This window comes from Corvus kubaryi, unplaced genomic scaffold (assembly GCF_017639235.1).
Source record: "Corvus kubaryi isolate FWS band 111438036 unplaced genomic scaffold, C.kubaryi_AGA036_p1.0 37385, whole genome shotgun sequence".
Lineage (NCBI taxonomy): Eukaryota > Metazoa > Chordata > Aves > Passeriformes > Corvidae > Corvus > Corvus kubaryi.
Window position 1 is genome coordinate 32,443,563 of NW_024581127.1, and position 21,456 is coordinate 32,465,018.

The 21,456-nt window shown below is 41.5% G+C and overlaps 1 protein-coding gene across 1 annotated transcript in view; it reads right to left on the reverse strand.

Moving 5' to 3' along the window:
- Positions 1–929: 929 nt before the first annotated feature.
- Positions 930–21,456, reverse strand: part of KCNK9 (potassium two pore domain channel subfamily K member 9) — a 103,562-nt gene continuing 83,035 nt past the window's right edge. The window contains exon 2 of the mRNA XM_042036245.1: positions 930–12,044. Coding sequence (XP_041892179.1) covers positions 11,203–12,044 — 842 coding nt within the window. The 3' untranslated portion in view covers positions 930–11,202. The remainder of the gene's footprint in view (positions 12,045–21,456) is intronic.

The following is a 21,456-nucleotide window of genomic DNA, read 5'->3' on the forward strand; positions in this document are numbered from 1 at the left end:
TGGGAGAAATGGAAGAAATGCTGCTCTCCTGCATTCTTAGGAACTTTGGATTTGTAAGTGAGGCCTGTAAGTAAGGTACTGCTGTGGTACAGTAAATCCTATGAGAATCCTTTGCTGAATTGTTTAACTTAAGTTATAAGTTAAGTTAAATGCTGTTAAGGTGCTGTTAAGTACAGTACTGTTCAGCTTAAATGCTGTTAAGTGCTGTTGGGCCTTCAGGCATGTTTTCATCCTTACCGTTTCTATCCTTTTGTGCCTCCCCCCACCCCACCTCCACATGGATAGTTTGGGGTTTATTTAGGTTTGGATTCATTAACTCTGGATGTTTTTGTTTTCTTTTCCTCGGTGTGCCTTAACCGTCTAGGAAGTGGTGAACCTTGCTAATGAACTTTGTCATGCTGTCATTTCTCTATTAAACCTGTCTTTACTGATACCTTTGATGGTGATTCTTTAAGTGATCTTAAAACAGTCATTCGCGACAAAATCACATCATAAGGACAAAATGAGGGCCTGTTCCTGGCTTCCCTGGTGACTTACCTGGATGGCAAAAACAGTACAAGCTGCCCAACGCTCCATCCCAAACAAGGAATCATGCTTGTGCTTCAATGCAGTATCTGCCAGCTAAAATTAGCACTGAGACCCACTTCCCCTCTTTTATTAGGCAGCCTGGATTAATAGTTTTGTGAGTGAAACACTGATCTCCTCAAGTCAGGAGAAGTCATGCTTTTCAGTTTGATATCCTAAGATCCTGCCCTTTAGCTCCACAAAGTTAAGAAGGGGGGAGTCTCAACAGCTAGCTCCAGCCCACCATGCACTGACTCTGCTCTTATGCCTCCTCTAAGCAGTTTATTTTTGCTTATACTGAACTGCAGTCATTTGGGAACAGCACCGTTGGGTATTTGATGAAGGTTCATACTTCACTCTGCACGTACTTTTGTCAAAAAAGCTTTTATTGCAATGCAAAATATCTTCTGTATATGACATCTTTCTGCCCCCCCCAACCCCCTTAAATTTAATGAGTAATCCTTTCTGGGTTTGTACATTGTGATTCTTGTGTGTATGTATGAATATATATACATATCTATATATCTATCAATCTATAGATATTATATTAATACAATCATATATAAATCTGGACCTATATCATTTTATATATACACATATCACTGGATATATGTGTGTGTGTGCATATACATATACATACATTACATATACACTATATACACATATATGCACACACATACATATCATATAATCATAAACATCTGTTGGTTGTCAAGGGACTTTTCTTTAACAAAATAAGTTCCATCAGTGGATTTTACTTCTGTAGTGCAATTTTACAGGAAGTTAACATTTCCACATTCAATATAAAAGAAACAATATACATTTGAAAACGTGCCATAGGATTTTTAATGAAAAAATTAGAAAAGTGCATTATTTTACAACACTACAGTAAATGATTCTTTTTTTTTTTCTCTGTAAAGACATTGTAAAATATATACAGGGTTGCGTAGTGCATTCATTACAAAAAAAAGATGCAATCCCTTGCATAAATTACATATTGTACAGGGGTTCGCTGTCTACTTGGACTTGTAAACATTTGTGTGATACAGTTTTCATTCTTTAAGTAAGCTGCAATACATCTTATTTTCATTTCACTGTTGTTGCATTCTGACTCCAGTACGGCATTCTAAGGCCATGTGTGAAGGCATCCTCTCCCATGACGGAGAAGGCCAGGAGAAGAAATGAAAACACAAAAGTCTTTAATTTGGTTCTTTGTAATCAAGTTATCACTGGTTTAACAAATCACATCTTGATGCTTATGACCTGATCACTCTCCTTTGCTAGGACCAGCTCAACAACTATGTTGAAGTTTAGAGGTCTGAAATGAGCAGAGAAAGCAGCTTCCAGGAGGTAAATTCCCAGTGCAGTCTCCATAGCCAAGCAGCCCCTCTTTCTAGATGACCATTCCCCTAATGCTCTGTGTGCTGCACAGAAAATGTATCAACCAGGGTAGAAATTTAGATTTTTGCTCTATCTCAGGCTGTTGAGGGCCTTTAGAATGCCGTCAATACACCGTCGGTAAGTCCGCATATGCACATTCAAAGAAGTACAAAAATGCACCAAAAAGTGTCAAGAGATCCAAAAGAGACACAGCATCAACACACACTCACAAACACACACATACACGCACGCTTCTGTCTGAGCAGGAAGGCTCAGTCTCCAAAGCAGGATTCACAATTTAATTTCAACATGTATGTGTGTTTGGAAGAAATCCAAGAATTTCCATATAAACTCCTTAGGTCCCAAATTGAACACTTTTATCCCTGTTTCTCATAGATGAACAGTTTGTTGAAGTAAGAAATTGCACCTTGAAGAGACAGTATCCACATTCTTTTGGCCTACTGGAAACAACTGTTAAGCCCCCCTCCCTTTCCCCATTGACCTATCCAGCTCCAATTCATTTCCTTTGCCATCGTGTCACTAGGATCAAAAGTTTTACTTGATACTCCTCAATGGCGACAAACAGTCACACAAATCTTAACAAGTCAAGGGAAGAGGAAAAATAAAGCATTTTTTTTTCTTCCACAGTTCACTCCTGACCTTGCAAAAAAAAAAAAAAAAAAAAAAAGAACAGATGGATTATTGGTTGTATAGCATATTATAGGAAATCTGCATTCTGTAGAAGAAAGACAGATTAGGTTTGCATTCTGAAGAATCTGCCACTGCCTCATAATTTCTGCTTATTCCTTAGTTTTCAAAAGGTTTGTAGTAGACAGGACTCTTTCTGAAGCAGATATTAGCTTTTTTTTCAGACAAGGTCAACCCAACAGTATCTACACCCAAACTAACTTTGTGGGCATTAAACAATTTTTTTTAAGGTCCAAAAAAGCAGTTCAGAGTGGTAACCAAGAAATTACTTAATAAACCCAGCTGCTAGATAAACTGTCCTAAACCTCTTGTGACCTGGACACTGGCATCCCCCTCTTGTTATGCAGGTATTACACTTGTCCTCCAATTAGCTGAGTAATTCCTGCACTAAGAATTTATACAGAAAGTATCTGCCACAATGTAAATGCAACCGAACAGTTGAAAAGGAGAGAAATTGCCACGAGAACATCAAGTTGTGTTGAGCAAACCAGTTGTGTTGGTCAGTGGTGACCACACAGGATTCAGCTCTTCCCAAGAGAATAAAAAGGGCACAGTATCAACAATCAAGAGGAATTTCCCACTTGATGCCTTTGACATGTGTCTCTCCATGTTAGGCATTGAGAAGATAAGCTAAAAAGGATCTTTTCTAGAAGACATGCACAGCAGTAATGAATTCTTCAAAGAAAAGAGAAGTCACATGGAAATACCAGTCACCATAGAGCAACTGGAGCTTCAATGCTGAAGAACTTGAAAGGAATGTGCAGTGAAGATAAAAAACCCAACTAATTGCAGCGCTAGAAGGATCTCATATACATGTCTTTTGCCCCACTTGGCCAGGCTTTTGGGAAGACAGCAGCTGCTAGAGCAATCAGAAGAATTTGGCAGTTTTGGTAGTCACAACCACGATGAATTGCTGTGACCGGGCCCCCAGATCCATTTGGATGACTGGCCTAATGAAGACAATGAGATGTGCCCACTGCTGCAAGCTGAACAAGAAACTTCACCACCCATTTCACCATTCAGAAGGGGTTCTGAGAAGAGCTTCAAATCAGAGAGGTGAGTTAAATGTGATAGATACTTCACAGGAGGCATTAAAAAAACAGCTGTAGATCTATCTGAAGGCACTGCCACTGAAGTTCCATGTCTTGGTTTCTAAGGAGAATGCTGCCCTGAGCTCTCACCCAGAGTGCAAGTCAGATATCAGCCCTGAATTCAGTGGGAATTAAGAGCCTCACTGCATTGGTGATGAGCTAAAATCCCTTCCCCAAATTCTTCCAACACCAGCTCCAGCCAACATGCCAGGATGATGCTTGTCAATAGGGCAGCTGAGGCATGACCCCCATGTCAGAAGTGATACTATCAAACAGGCCTTTTGGAAATTGTTTTGTAGAGTTGCAGCTTCAGACTCTGGGAGGCCAAATTCACTTACACAGTCTACTTCAGATAATCTAATTAAACGTTTTTACCAGATTAATTATCCTCTGAACAATAATTGTGATTAAGGAGCTGCATACCCACTCTGTAGAGAGAGCCAGCGATAATGAAGTAATGTTATTTCTCTAAAGGCCAGTTTTGATGATATTTTGACATGTAGAAATTGTTCAAACACAGTCAATATGAAGAGGTTTCTCTGCTATATTGTGACCTCCTGAACCCAGCTAGAGAAGCTTAGTATTTCCCACACATACCAGTGGCTCTGCGGAGATGCTATTGAAGATGGACAAGGACACCACAGTTCAAGACTTTTGGATTTGCTGCAGGCAGTAGGATGGTTGGTGTAACTTATCTCTTCCATGGACTAGGAGACAGAAGGTGCTCTAGAAGACCCAATTTCCCCTACTTTCCCTTTGAGACCAGCATTGGTAAGGTGGTCTCACCACAACAATCCACTCCACTATGAACCAGCCCTGGTCCATCCTTCCCACACCTCCTGCCACTCCTGCATTGGAGGATGCTGGCAGATGACTAGAAAATAAACTAAAGCCAGAAGGCCATGACTCTTTCTTAATCTGAAACCTCACCAATGATCTACAGACAAGGAGCCAAACTACTGTGGCTCTTTACCTGCTTATGTAATTTGTGCTGGCCATTCTCCTGATGGCCTTCTCCCAAACAAAGACACTCCAAAGTTCTCCTCGTAGGCTAATGCATTGCATCCCAGCCAGGGAAGAAAGGATCTCACCCATTCAAGGTCATGCACATTGCATTTCCTATTTAATTCCCTACATATTGCTTTTAATCAATCTGTAGATTTCTTTTGTCAGTCGTAATTAGAGAGGAACACTTCCTTTTCCAGGGTATAGCTGTGTAGCATAACACTTTTCATTAATAGATGAGGGGACAGAGTACAGAATGTGGCAATCTTGGGCTTGCATATACATCCATGAAATGGCAGGCTAATGAGTTAATGTCTGGGTGGGAAAGGGGGAAGCGAGTATGGAGAAAGCCAGAGGGTGGCTGTCTGTGAAATGGATCTCTCTTCTAGCCTCAAGTGTAGTGCTCTGGATACAGCAATTACTGCAAGCTGTTCCACAGGCCAGATAAACAATGAATCAAAGCCAGGATGGTGGTATCAGAACTCATGCATGAGGAAGATGCATTATGGAGCATAGTTTCAATTATTATATTTGCCAGCTCCACTTGTGAATTTGCCAGCTATGATAAATGTTATCATCCTGTTGTTTGCTCTGCGTTTCTCAAAGTGAACTAAAAGACAACGCAGCTTGGAACTGTGAATATTAATTATCAATAAAATTGCAACATTAATCTTTTCCCCGCTACCCCTCCTTTTTTTTTTCCCAATCTGTTCTGGGTGTTAATTCATGGCAGCACTCCTTACACTGACAGAAAGCAAGGTGAAGGAGGGCTTTGGGATATTTATTAATTACAATATTCACAGAAGGAGAGACAAATGAAGGCTGAAGGCTCCAGGGATACTATTTCCAGCCTAAAATTAGCAGGCAGCTTTGAATGACTGGATTCCATAAAGCAAAACACAGCTGCATAAATTATACAGGTTAACTGTTGGGTTTAGGTCTTACTGCTTTCCCTTAGGTTTAGGAAAGACTGTTCATGTTGAGCAGTAGTTGATAGAGTATCTAGCAGTAAATAGAAAAAAGGTTCACATTCCAGTCTCAGGAAAAAGGTACAAATCAGGACTAATTTCATAGTACTCAAATCAGTTGGCTTCAGAGGAAGGCCCTACCCAGGTCTTAGACAAGGAGAGGATTTGCTCATGTCCTCTTGCACTTGGGAGCACGAGGAGGAGGAAACAGCATCACTAAGATAATACATCCCAGGGACCAGCTCTGCTTCGGATGGGCTGGCTGAATAAAATCTTGGTTTCAATGGAGAAAGCAGCAAAAACCTGACTGGAGAGCCAGGAACTCCATGAATCTCCTCATCAGCAGTAATCAGTGGAACACTGGGGTGGGCCTTGACTGATTCTACACAGATGAAAAGCACAAGAGTCCTTCAGCATCACCTCACAGCCGTTTCAACTGGAAATAAAAGAACTACTCCTGCTGCTGAGAATAATTTTTTTTCCCCCAACTTTCTTTTTGCCTTCCTACTACTTTTTTGGGTAAAAGTTTCTTTGCCATATTTATTATATGCATCTTAAAGAACCGAAAACTGCATTTTGGCAAAGGGTTTCATCAGTTTTTCATGGTTTTAATTCAGCCTCTGAGCTCAGACTAACTGGCATAAGAGTCCCAGGGCACCTTCCATCTGTAATCAATTTCTTTGTGTCCGATGTCATTATTCAATTTGTTTCAATTTTGGTGCAGTTTTATGATAGCTAATCCTTTTTCTACAATTTATCTTGCTGAAGTTCCCAAAATAAAGTTTGATATACAAGTTAGATGACAGCAGCCTGGTCAGAAAGGCATTGTTTTCTTTTTCAGCTCTGTGAGTGTTACACATCTCTGGTTGATGAAAGTAGCAGTGGTGCAATTCTCATTGTAATTTGCGCAGTATTCCAGTCAGTAATAGTGCCTTGTTGAAATATGCATGAAAAAGTCCATAACATTACTGTAATGGACACACTCCAACACATCTCTCTCATCCGACTTCCTCATAAAGATTCTAAATGACTGTCTTAATTAGATCTTAATATTAACGGGAATATTACATAAAGCTAAATGAAGACATAAACTTCAGCTGAAAGCTACTTCTACCCAAACCTCTGCCCTCTGGTCTGCACGCACCAAATAGCTTTGGAACATCATGCTCCATCTTGGTTCCACTGACTGCTCCTTTTTAAGCTTTTAGCAACAAATCAAGCTTTTTTTTCCTTAACAAAACTTACAAATCTGTCAGAGGAAACAAGGAATTACCTTGCTTAGGTCAGATTCACAATAAACTTGATTACTGACCTGGCATTTTATTGATCGAAGCACTAGGGAACTAATGAGAAAATGTACAATACAGCAGGTTAACCTGGTCACTGCCCTCTTTTCTTTATCTTTTTTCTGATTTTTTTTTTTTTAATAATGTCTATTTCATCCTAATGAGCTGTTACAGAGAGCTCAAACAGAAGTTTATTGCTGAAGGTCACTGTACATCTTCTCCATTCATTAACAACCAAGAAGCTGTTTTGGACTCTTGAAGGAACATCCAAAGACCCCTTCTAGGGCTGCCCCACTACAGGCATCCCTGTAAAGCAGGTGCATGTCCAAAGCTCTGGCAAAGCAGTGCCAGTTAGATTAGTCAGGATATTCCTTACACAGTAATGAAGACCAAGTGGAGACTTGTGCCTGCATTGTTCTATTAAGTTTCCTCTTGTTTCTATATCACAGCAAGCTCAGTCAAAGCTATTTTGGTGCTTCACTGATCAAACTGATTTTTCCCTTTGATGATAATATGAAATATTATAGGATAATAGGGTTGTTATATAATCAAAGACGACAGCAGGGAGCTAAATTTGTGTTGTTTTGATGAAGAGCACATTAGCGTGACATAAATAGACTAATCTGATTTATTATTATTATTTCTAATGCTTAATAATAGGGAAGGGTAGGGGAAATGAGACTCTGGGGAATGAGAGTGCATCACAGAGTGATAGCAGACACTAGGATGTCTAGTCATAAGCATCACCACTACTACCTGCTCGTAGCTGAATTTCAAAAGAGCGAGTAGGGAGCAAGAGAAGTTGTTCTGAAAGAAAAAACGTCTTAAGTGGAATAAACCCAATAATGTACCAGCGAAAATAGTCTGTGAATAGCAGTGTTATGAGAAGAAAACATGTAGGGCAATAAGAAGTCAGAGACAGAACTGACAAATGCTCAACTTTCGCTGACTGACCTTTCACATTTAACTGAAAAGCTGGGATTAACCTTGGACAAAAGCTTCCCTTTCATGATACGGTCTGTTCCAGTTCCAGACAGCCCAAGCCATTATTCACCCATCAGTCAAGAACCACAAAAATGACTAAAGAGAGAGGCAGATTTTGCCTCGTGTACTGATGTGCACACATGAGATTTCTTGTGCCTGGCTGCTCACAAAGCAAAGTCCTGCAAGAGTTTCCCTGCAAAGAAAACTCTTCAAAATGCAGGTTGTACAGACCTGTGGGCTCTTCAGCCAGAAAATAAAATAAATAAACATGTTTGAAAATCCCAAGGAATGCAGATACATTCAAGCAAAACACTTTCCCACAAACACACTCATTACAGCTTTTAGATTTAAAAGTATGGCTACGGACACCTACTCTGGCTCCTTCATATCAACATACACAGATTTCTTCCTACATCTACAAACTTCAACTAAGCTAAAGCAGAACTATTATAAAGCCATTGAGTTTTAATGCAAAGACCCTAAGTGGCAGATAACCCATGACATGCTGAGGTAAGTTTCTCCCCTGCTTAAATACCCCATGTCCTAAAATTTACTCTTTATTTATGGTTCCAAAGGGAAGATTTAGCAACAAATCAGCTAGACTATGTAAAGTTTTCAGCTTCTCCAGTTCAACATGTTTTATAGGACATTTAAAGACTATTTTTATATGCAGCAGAAATAATAATTTCTTATTTTCTTAAAGGAAAAGAGAAAAAAAATCTAAGCAATGTTTTATAAGATGCAACTGATTTTTTCTTTTTAATGTTTTTGCTAAAAGTCCTGTTACCAAAATTCTCCTTTGCTAGGCACAGAATTCCACTCAAATTCTGCAAAACCCCAAATTTTTCCTGCTTCTCTCCAGTGTCAAATACACCCAGCAGATGTACATGATATAGAGGTACATATTCCAGGCATACTTTTTGTTATCTCCATAGCAGGAAAAGAGACATACATTTATTTGCACTTCTGGGATAACACAAGCAAAGATGAAAAAAGTGAATTTGGAGAGCACCATGAACCCTATGGGCTGTCAGGGGAAGCAGCTTCTACGTGTCAAACACTGAGGTGGTTTAATACATCCTGGAACTGCTTTTTTAGGTATTCTTGCTTCGATCCTTCTGCCATCAGCATTTGCCCTAGGACATGGCACTGGCAGCACAGCATTGGTGCACCCAGCATGCCCCACACATTACTCTGAAGAAGTCCAGCCTCATCCATGCTCATTAAGAATCCTGTTAGTTCTTCACTAATCTTAATGGAGGATTTCATGCCACAGCAGTTTCTACACCCAAAGGAAGCTGCATAAGGGAGTCAAAGTCATGGATAACTTGCTTGTCATTTACTTATTGAAAGGCAGATGTGAGAACATGAGCATATTTGATAGTTAATAATTTAAAGCCAAGGAGAAGACAACAGAGGAGGAATGACATTCCTTATTTCTCCCTATTAATGCTCTTTATAGATGCCTCTTTGAGAGGGTATCAACATCCATCAGCACACAGAGCTCAGAGCTGGGCACACACCCTCTAGTTTTAAGGGTAAAAAAAGGATTATTGCTTTTACACTGAGAGCACAAAATGGCAGAATCAGCAGGAGGTGATTAGTGCCAAAAAGAAATGGGTTTTGTATGGCAAATTAGCACAGAAAGCGATTTAAAAGATAGAATTAAATCAGGGACAACAGTGCAGGTTCATAAAACTCCCAGTCCTACTCTTGCAAAATCAAAGATAAATCTCCAAAAGCACTAAATCCCACGTAATCACTGAAAATTCCTATTGTCTTAAAAGGGAGCTGGATTAGGCCTCTAATTCAGTTCTGTAAAGTCTGTTTGGTCCAGATGAACAACTCAGAGATGGACAATGTCCAAGGAACAATTCTATGACATGGTCTTAACATCCTCCACTACAACTTCCCAACACAACTGCTCCCACTGTTACCCTCCAAACACTGGAGTAAAGCTATTTTTGCCTGTTACTGCTAAATGCATTTTGCCTTTGCCTAGCAGAAAAAGCAATATCACATCTAATCTCACAAGTTCCCAGTGAGCCAAACACAAGATACTGTCCCTTGAATTCTTCCTGAGACCAACAAAGGCTTTCCATTATTTACAAATCAAAAGCATTTAGAGACAATCATCTTTATTTTTTTATTTAAAACAAGGAATGCCCTGTCACTATTATGTAAGAAAAAATATACATCCTCCTATTTATACCCATCTTAACCAAGCATTCCAAAAAATATAATTCCTATTCATGCAGGTAATTTCTGCACAAAATAATAATAATAATAATAATAATAATAATAATAATAATTTATCAATAAAATAAAATAAAAATAACAAAATACACTCTCTTGTTCCAACAATTCTCCCAATTTATCTTAGAAATTCTGCTTGCAAATTGTTAGAACAGTTGAAAATTATAAAATTAAATATAGTTAAATTAATATGATTATTTGCTTTTGATTATTAATTCCATTGCTAGTTTTTCTTGTGTTTTTATTATGCATACCAGTTTTACAAAGTGCATGCTTTTTTTTTTTTTTAATTTTGAACTGGCAAGCTAAAATGATCCATCTTCTCCTGCCTTTTTTTTAATGTTAATACAATCTAAAATCTAGCATTAAGAAATTTACCATGATACAGCTGGTATATTGACTGCTTATGGCGCATGCTTGTCTTGGCAAAAAAAAACCCAAAACAAATTGGCTCCCCTCCCACCCTCCCTGCTCCTTTTGGAAGCAATTTTAAAAAGCAGGCTGGAACACAATTGCTTCAAGGGCAAAAGAAAAAGTAATACCTGATGCTTTGATTTTTGTCACATGGCACTGGTTGTGGAATTGCACGCGCACAAACACGCACACGCACCCGGCACTCACACAGGCACACGCACACACACTACAACCTGCTCGTGAGGAAAAAAGTTTGTTAGGTCAGGAGTGCCAGTGGCACATGAAGGCTCTCAGCTGTGTGTGCAACTTTGGATTTGGTACCCACTTCACGTCATCTTGAATCCTCTGACATCCACCAAGGGGGTAATGTAAGGCATACTTTGCTGGAACAGTAATAATCCATGCTTCATGCTCAAGAGCTGAGTCTCAGAGGAGGACTAGCTTGCTCTACTCCCTTTGGCCTCGCTCCGTCTCACTCGAGGAACAAAAAACCCAAAACAACAAAGAATTGGGAAAAACAAGGAAAGCAAAACAAGACAAATCCCTTTAAATGGACTTTCGCCGTTTCATCAGCCTGTGGTTATCTGTAAAGCTGTGCAACCCAGGTGAGATGGAGCTGACAGGAGATGGGAAAAGGCTGTTTTTTAATGTGCTTGGCGAGATCTCCTCTATCTTGTAAGAGATGGAGTGAAAGTACTGGGGGTTCAGCTTCGAGCTGAACGAATTTTGGTGGGACACCACCCGGCTGGTGTACTCGTGGGACCTGTAACACATGCAGGAACAAACTGACTGAAGGTCTGTTACTTCGGCCTTGTACCGTGGCCGACCATGCTGGGAGTCCTCTTGGATGTGGATAATCATGCTGTTGCGGTTCCCTGCCAGGGACGCCCGTTCCTCAGCATCCCGCCTCTCGTCCTCACTGTTCATGGTCAAGAACCTGAGAACAACCAGATTTAGAAATGCCCCAATGACTGTCAACCCCACTAGAATGTACATAAAGCTAAAAGCCACGTAGAGAGGCTTTTTTTGAAGGGCCCCTTTGGTCTGCAGGGCCACATAGTCTCCAAACCCTATAGTAGTCAATGTTATAAAGCAGTAATAGTAAGCATGGAAAAAGCTCCATTCCTCGTACTGGGAAAAGGCTGCTGCTCCAATGCAGAGTGTCCCCATGCAGGAGAAGAAACCCACAGTGACCATGTTTTCCATGGAGACCTCGGTGCTCCTCATGCCACAGCACTTTTTGATGCGTTTCAAGAGGTACTTGACGAAGGTGTTCATGCGCTCGCCCAGGCTCTGGAACATGACGAGTGTCAGTGGGATCCCCAGGACCGCGTAGAACATGCAAAAGGCCTTGCCCGCGTCCGTCCCGGGGGCAGCATGTCCGTAACCTGGGAAGGGGGATGGAAACACAGGACAGTCAGCAGGGCAGGTGATGGCCATGGTTCCCCTGTCATGCAAGCCATGCAAATCGCTCTGATGCCACAGCCAGATCCACAGCTGCAGGGACACTGCAGTCACACCATCATCCCGTATCTCCTCACCCACGCCCTGTGTCTGAAGTAGGTAAGGCAAAGAACAGCAAAGCTGTTCACACAGGAGTGGGGAAGATGAAAGAATGGGCAATCCATTCTACCTCAAACAATGCTGAGTCTCCTAAATAAGGTTATATCACATTAATTAACTGAAGAAATTTCAAATCTGTCCAGTCTCATGTGCAACAGTGGAAACTTTGGAAATAGACAGACTCTCCCACAGTGTTTCTGACAGTAGCTGGTGTTGCCCTGTCCCAAAACCAGAGTACAGTGATGGCATCCAAATTCTGTGTCTGCCGACAGCATGAAGTTAACAACATCCAGATCCACCACCCAAAGAAATTCCTTTTCAAACTCCTCCATACTGAATAAGCCTTTCTCCTAGACAATTTATGAAAGTCACTCATTACTGGAACATCATAGGAATTCAGGGGTTTAATGCCTGTTCTATCTTTACTTACTGGAAGAATAAACAACTTACCAGCTTGTGCCATAGTTTTACAGCTTTGACAGTTAGTATGGCAAAGGCAATTTCATCAGGATGTTAAACTAATCCAGGACAGAGGATGGACCACATTTCACAGCACAGTTTTCAGACAGTAAAATCATGGCTAAGCCTTTATTCTAAATCAAACCATAAGCAGGGAGCTGTTTTGATATTATAATTACACCTTTTCACATTACATTGCTCTAAAAATCTACATTTCTTACAGCTGATATTTTAAGGGACTGTATCAAAGTCTCCAAAATGGGATGGCTGGTACCCACTTGGCCATGGTGTGCATTTACCATGTGGGTACCACAGTCTAGAGTCCCTTTAAAGTCAGTGAGTGGAAATAGGTACTTCACAAGGGCAGTTCCTGTTGTGACACAGAGACATCTAAATGAGCTCAGTGAGTTATTCTCAGGAGAAAACTATTTCTCTACAATTATTATAACAGAAATATTGGGACAGAACTCAGTACAAAATTAATATACCTACATTTATGTATTTGCATGTGTTCTGTGTGTCCAAACTCCCACTACAGTCAACAAAGATTCTATGAAAACAGGCAGTAGTGAGTTATTTAACTGAACATCCCAAGTCTGGCAAGATGAAATGACAGTTCTGAGTGTTCATTGATCATGTTCATTAGGTCCCCATTAGACTGACTAGACATCTGTTGACTGCAGAAGAATTTAGACACCCACAGAACTGGCAGACAACTACCTGTAAACAGCCAAATGAGGATATCCTAATCATGATAGATAGTCACCTTGAGTGACTGTCTCCAGTGTAGGTGCCTGCACTGTAGATATTGAGGGTTTAAACCAGTTTTCCAGAAAGAGTCATCTATCTTCATACAAGAGCCCCTGATATATCAAGATACCACAGACAGCTGGTAGATAAAACACAGGGCATTCAGCAGACCCACACTCTTACAGATCGGAAGCTGGAGGACAGACCTGACCTAAGATACCACTGAGGCAGGACCACTGAGGAGCCCTGCCCACTGCATTTAGACTCAGGTCATGGACCTGCTGCTCTGAATATGTCTAATCCTTTTTTGAAACTGTTGACACTGCACACCTCCTCAATCTCATGTGACGACAAATTCCAGAAGTTCACTATCTGCTATTTAAAAAGGCACATTTTAATTTCAAGGATATCTCCTTGTTTCAGCTAGAACACCTTAGCTACAGTGTTAAAGTTCTAAATCTTCCTTATCTACCACCTTCATGGCTTCAGCTAAACTCAGCTTTATCTCTGCTCTCAATTTTTTTCTGTCTAAACTGAAGCCACAGCCATTTCACTCATTTAGCAGAAGCCACATTTCCTTGATGATTTCCATGTCCTCCTCTGGATCTTCTGTAGCTCTGCCACACCATTTTTGAGATGCAGAAACCAGAACTCTGCCTTCCCATCAGGATGGGGGTGTACCTCAGAGTCTGCACTTTTACTAGAACTAAAATATGAACACCAGGCAACCTTCAAAATGTAAAGCAAGAGTGTACAAAGAAAAGAAAACAAGAAAACCAGCAAGAATCCCCTTCAAAAAGCAACAGGTTTATAATTATGTCAGCTAGTAGTTGTTGACAGATGGGATGTAAAAACCACTTTACCAAAGAAGCACAAAACTCAAAACAGGAGGTTCTTTCCCGGGTTATAAAGGAAACAGATTCACCTGTTGTATTGAGCCAGGTAGTCTGTTCATCATAAAAAGCAGTTTCCAAATTACCTGGAAAGGGAAGTGTCTTCACCAGATTGATACTGGGTTAGTTCCACCTGACTGTCCCTCAATAAAGGCTGTAATTTCCTCTCATTACTAAGATCAGCTTTAGAACTACAGGGGTGTTAATTAAACCAGGGATGTCTTCCCATTTTATAGCTTTAGTTACAGATGATAAAGAGAAGGAAAGCTTCAGAAAATGTGATTTTCCACATGGTTGCAGAGATGGTAGTTGGGGGAAACAACTTTTACTTTGGGTTCTAAAAAAAAATTTTGGGGGTGAAAAAAGGTTTCTTTGGATCCCACTATATCCTTATCATTAAAGATATCCCCAGAAACAGTTTAGAGAGATCATAAAACATTAATATTATGTGCTTACACGCTATCTCACAACTGAATTTCTGAGAATTGCCACAGACTTTGTAACTGCATATCCCATAAGATAGGAATATACCCATATTCCTGTTTTGCAGATAGGGAAGCAGAGACACCAGCAGGCTTTAATTTTTCCACAGTTCACATAAGTAGATAGAATATTCAGAAATTCTGACTTCTATCCTGCCCCAAGTCATACTCACATTCCACAACGTCAGATAAATATCTCTCACTGTATTTGCACCATGAATCTGGGGTAAAGAAAGCACTTTATTAATCAAGCTGGAATAAGATTTTTCAAAGAGTCACATATTTATCCTATGCAACATGGCTTTAAGGAACACCTTAGCCATTGCCCTAAACATTCTGAAATGAGGGGTTTTGAGAGACCAAAGACAGACTAACTCTCTATTACTTAAGCACTGCAGAATCTATCCAGCAATGTACAGAGTAATGCATGGAAAGCAAACTGCAGCAGTGCATGCTCTCTAAAATTCAGTATTTTTCAAATCTAAAACAAGCCACTGTCTTCTTAACATCAGAGACTGCCTCTGGGTAAAAGGGGAAGGTGAATAATTGCCCAAGGAAGAGGGGCACAAAGGATCATTAATGGTGGGAAAGCACACAGGTCAGAGAGTCAGTCTCCAAGCAGCTGGGTTTTACTTGTATCAAGTAAAGGCAGAAGCAGAAGCAACTGACTTGGTAGCAGATTTCAGCTACCAAAATTCTTCCTCATTTCCTCTACACGAATGTCACTGCCCTTTAGCAGAGTATAAAAAGATGACTTTGTGTCATCCATAAGAAACACAAGGCTTAAAGAGAAATAGAAAGGTTAATCATGACATCAGGACGTCTCTCTCTTCTGTGGTGAAGAAGAAAGATTGAGCAGAAGACCTTAGTACTGGGTACAGGAAATGCATCCCTTAACAAGCCACAGAGCTAACAGTGAGAAAGGTATAGATGGAGCCTTATATTGGACCACATCTAAGTAAACACTGCCTACCCTACTCTGGTATAGTAACTGGTTTGATGAGGTCCCACAATACAGTAATGTGACCACAGCAGGCAGTTTTGCCTGATGTTTAATGAGATATCATTTGAATGATCAAGGAAAGTCTAAATAACTCTCACCCTGATTGGAAGCAATATCATTATTACTATCCTTCACTTTCATAACCCCTCTCAGCTGCTCAGGCTTTCACGACAGAGCTCATCTGGGCTCAAGAAGGATAGCTTGGCACGAAGAAATGTCATATTTCAGTGTTACTCCAATTCTGGACTGTGGAGTACCAATACACCACAAAATCCATCTCCTCCCAGTCATGAACCAGCTGGGCTACAGACACCAAGCAGAATTTCAGGAAGGTGTAAGTAAAGGAAGAAAAGAATCACAGTGTAAAGGCTGGCACCAAATCAGTACTCTGTTGGGGTACTTCCCAGCCTTTGGTTTTTCTGGGCCTTGTCCATCCTCTGATGAAAAACTCTCAAAGACCAGGTGCACCCACATGTAATTCTAGAACAAAAAAGGAATTCTATTTTCTTGTTTACCAGAGTGTAGCTATGAAGGTCTGAGGAAAACCCACTTAGAGCCTTCTTCAAAGCTTATTTTTCTTTGTTGCCTTTCAGATGAGACACAGAGAGAAACTACTCAGAGAGAAACTACTCATTACAATCTCTCTGAAGTACAGCTGGGGACAACCCCAGTATTTTTCTCTTGGTTGTAAAGAGACATTATGCTGGGGTACCAGCCCACAACCAGAATGTGTACAGGAACTCTGAGCACAGCTACCTGAATCCAACGTTGACCAAAAGCAGATGGCTGAGGAAGAGCATAGGAATGCTGTATTTACATGTGAGTTTCCCCCAAGACTTCACATACCCAGCTTCATTATTTGGTGCTCAGGGATTTCCTAAGCCAGTTTTTGCTGGGTTTAGTAACACACAATGGATTTCTCTTCCATGAGTTTGGGCTTGTCCCTTCAATGTGTCTGAAATTTCTGCAGCTGCAACATCCTGTGGCAAGAAGGTTCACAGATCAGCCATGTGTTCTCTAAAAAAACTGCCATTGCTCCTTTACTTCCCTTTCATTACTATCATCTGATGGTAATGGTATCTCCTTTTTGGAAGAGACCAGGAACAATCATTCCCAATTCCCTTTCTTTGTGCCACTCATGATTTTATAGACCTTCTATCAACAAAAATGCCATGTTGTATTCAGGCCCCAAGCAAGTATCTCTGGCACTCTGCATCCTCATGTGGACAGAACAGCTTGCTTAGATCTACACCAGTGATTTTGGCATCACACTCAGCTGCGGGGTACAGACAGGTCCATAACATCTGCCTTCTCCTCCAACACAAATTCCCTGGAATAACACTTTGTTTCTGGGGCAAAAAGGGTCTTAAACAAATTCATGCTATTGCAATGATACAGACTGCCCGGAATAAGTAAATCCACAAGAAAAAGAAAACATTAGGGGAAAAAAACCTGAATATATTCAGTGTGTTTCATCTACATGGTAGCCATCTCCAACACTGCAAGGTGGTATCTACTCTAGCAAACCAAACTGACCTCAAGTTCTGCCAGAGAAGGTTTAGGTTAGATATTAGGAAAAAAATTGTCATGAAAAGGAATGTAAAGCATTGGAACAGATTGCCCAGGGAAGCAGTGGACTGTTCAAAAAACATGTGAATGTGGCACTTGAGAACATGGTTTAAGGGTGAACATGGTGTTGGTGCTGGGTTGACCATTGGACTTGATGATCTTAAGTGTCGCTTTCCAACCTTAACGATTCTGTGATTCTGAGGATGAATTCCACCACCAGCCCCTCATGTCCACACTCTATCACCAGCCCAGCCCATTATGGCTTCATCCTGGAATAAGCAGCACTGTCCTAGGCAAAGTCCATGCCTGGCCCACACATGGAAGTTAACACTCACCAGGGACCACTGCAAATAAGCACTCTCCTGGGGCAGTACTTGTGTTTGTCTAATACTGGCATTCAATGCATCTGTCTGTTGGCCTCTGTGTCCTACAAAACACAGGTCCTGCTTCACTTAAAAGCACAGATAGAGCCTGCATGGGTTTTCTGAGTGTTTTGCTACGCTGGGCTCTGCCAGAGACTGAGAGAGGTTTGTCTCTAGATGTGCATTGGTACCAGGCCAAGTACATGGCCAGTGTTAAAAAAAAAACGAACTGTGACAGTGGTGAGTTAGTTATGGGTCATGCTCAGGCCAGAGTGTATCTGCAGAGCAGCTAAGCCTCATTCACATTCGCATTTAATGTGCAACAAGTCTTAGATGTCTTGAATCTCAAAGCAATGCTCTACATTATTCATGAGGGATGCTTTATTTCTCTTAGGAGGAGGTTTCTCCCCTCATTCATGGACACATCATTCATCCCAGTGATGGGCATTTGGGCCTGGCTGTCTCTGACAACAGTCTCCGGACAGGAATTAACTTCTCCATCTGTGTGACTCAAACCCTTCTTAGTCATGCTGGCAGCAGCCCAGGCCAGGAGATAATGAAGAGAGGGTAGCAGCACCTACTCTTCAGATGGGAAAGCGTAATTCAGATTAAAACATCTTCCTGATGTAACACACTTCACTTCAGAGGTTCATCTACGTCAGAGAAACTGCCACAAGGATCAGGCTGTCTCTCCGCTGGATTTGCTGTTCGTGCTTTCAGCTTTCAGAAGGGAGAAGAAACAATGTGGCCTTTGTGGTGCAGATGAAAGAGGTTTTCAGGAGGGATCAGGGAGATATTTTATCTAACTAACTGGTAGTAACTCATTTACGAGGACAAAGACTTTCTCCTGTAAGGTAATCAAGAGCTGCTGTTACCTGGATGAAAGCTGCTGTGTAACTACACCACTCTCCTGGCACATGGGCACTGCTGACTTCGCCCTCTTCTCTCTCACACATATCTGGCCTCTCCCTGAATCCTGCTGCCTTTCTTCTCAAACATCTCCACGACCTCTTTTTTCTTTTATTCCCTTGTCAAGTGATCTTGCTGTAGACTTCAGCTCAACAATCTCTCTTAGTTTTGCACATCCTCTTCCATCCTCAAAGACATCCTCCCCTTCCATGCTCAAAAGACAGTCTCTAAAGTTAGGATAAATCATGGCACATGTCTCCCTAAGGAACACACAGCAATACATGATTATATCATCTCTTGTTGAGAAGATAGGGAGAGGAAAAAGAATCTGACTTGCCCAGATGCAACTTCAAATCCTAAATCCCTCGACAAGCTTGGCACAGCCTCTCATCCTGGCTCATCCCTGGTCTGTTACAACTGCTTCCATGTCCTGGCTGCAGAAATAATGTCATGACACCTTGGAAATTGCATTAACTGCTTTGCTTTATATCAAACCTGCAGATGATCTTCTATTCTGGGTGGCAGGGATGCAACAGGCTTCCATGGATTTTTTCTCCCCACCATAAGCACAGACTTCTTTTCTTCTTGATCTTGAAATCAAACTTCCCACATGCTCAAGGAAAACAGCTTCAAAAGCAGCTCTGATGGGAGAGGCAGGCCCAGGCAACATGCAGCAAGGAAATAAGGAGGAAAAGGAAGAGATCTGCTGAGCAGCAGGTGAAGATACAGCCAAAGCCAGTCTTGCAGGTGGAAGGCCACCTATGCACATCATGAGTCAGGACAGAGAAGTGTTTGGCCTCAGGAATTGCCTCTGCAGCAGTGGCTCCTGTAAGTTCACCAGAGATGCTGAATCTACTGCTTGTCAGCACATCCAGCAGCAGACCTGAAGGACTCATCCAAAACCAATGAGACTGATAACTACTGCTGCCACTCATTCCTCTGCCACATTTCCTTATTCCCTCTACTATTCTGGTCTGCAGCCATCCCACATTATCTCCTTCCTTATGGAACCTGAACCTTCCACTTTGGAGCGTTACTGATAGCAATTTCTTCCCATAGCTTCTCTTCCAGCCACACCAAGTTGCAGTAAATACTGGCCTGGTGAATGCTCTGCATCACCCAAACTGCCTGTTGGCATCAATTCCTACTCCTGACCATCACCAGATGTGGCTAAATCATGTCCCATCAGAAGATTCAACCACAGGAAAAGTACCAAGAGTGCTTGGGCAACTGCTTAAGAACACAGCCCTGAATCTTACAGCCTTGATGGAGCAAGAACTGAGGCCATCAGCTGTAACAGCATTCTGGGTAGTCCTCTTGTGGGTGGCACTTGGCAAGACAGTTACGTTGCCCACATTAGCTTAAATGATAGGGATCCAAAGGCAGCAATTTAGTGAAACACAGCCATGCTCATTTCTGATTCAGGGTAAGACTTCAGGTTTGGCTGGTTTCAACTGGGGATCACATGCAATACACTCAGGTGTTCCCTGTAAGAAGCTGACCCTCTTGAAGAGATTTCCTTTAGATTCTTAGAGGGTCAAGGCAAATAATGTGTCCCAGTCCCTGCAAGGTTCTCAGCAAGGTCACGTTCATGAGACACATTGGAGAATTGTGTTTCAGAGGTTCTCAGACTGCTTAGACTGCACCTTCCTCCTTCCCTGTCTGGACTCCACCACTAGCGTGTAACAAGAGATGGCCTCTGCTGTTCCCTGCTGGATTCCTCCCTGGGGAGGTGAGAACACAAATCTGTTCAGTTCATTGGGGCAGAGCAGTTGGAGGTGCTGCTTATTCTGCCACACTCCTGTCAGAGGCTTGTGCCCACAGAGTTTCCACCCTCGCCCAGGTGGAGAGACGTGGGGGCTTCTTTGCTTCCTGTGAAAAAGACCTTGTATTCCTCTTGGACTTAGACCCCAGCAGGACACAGCTCCTCTGTTTTGAGACCTATTGTTTCTGCATAATGCAAAAACAGAGATTTGGTCACATTTGGCCCTTTCAAATACCCACTGGGTTATGGCAGTAAGGAATAGACTTACGAGTTTAAACCAAGGCATAAAAAACTTTCCTTTTTCTAATTAGCTCTGTGTTTTTCTCATTTCGTGGTAAGGATGAGCCGTCTATATCTGTATCTCTGCTCATCTGTTTTTCCTCCACAATAACTTTGAAGCTGCTCACCAATTTCCACCACTTAGAAGAAATTGTAATGTGAACTTGATAGTGATCTGTTCTGCTGGGCCTACCATCTGGCCAATCTGTGAATACACATAAAAGGGCCTAAAAATCAACACACACACAGTGCAGGCTCAGCTGCAGCTGGGATCAGCTCCTTCTCTGGCCAGTTACTGGAAAGAAACAAGAGCTGGAGGTCCTTCATGGTGGGGTGAGATGTAGCAGCATGGGAGAGAACTGAACGAATGTCATGTCTCCATCACCTTATAAAGCAGCCTGTGATGGAATATCTGTCTGCCTGCAAGGATGAAGATGCAAATCAGGGTTCAAGAGAACTGGGGATGTTTCTGAGTTCACAGGAAACCAGGCTTGACTACCACTGCTGCTCAAGGAACAACTTGTTTCTAGCAAAAGACAAAATGTGAAAAACCTTGCTTCAAAAAAATACCCCAAAATATTTGAGACTTCTGTATTTGCTTGTGCTTGTTACTTTTTTTCTTTTGAATGTGAATCTTTCCCTTTTTTTTCTGTTTAAAATTTACACTATAAGGGGTTTTACTAAAACATAAATGAGGGAAATTGGAAAACTTCAAATGGCCCCATGAAATCACAACCTTTCTGCTCATCTATCTGACACAGAAAAT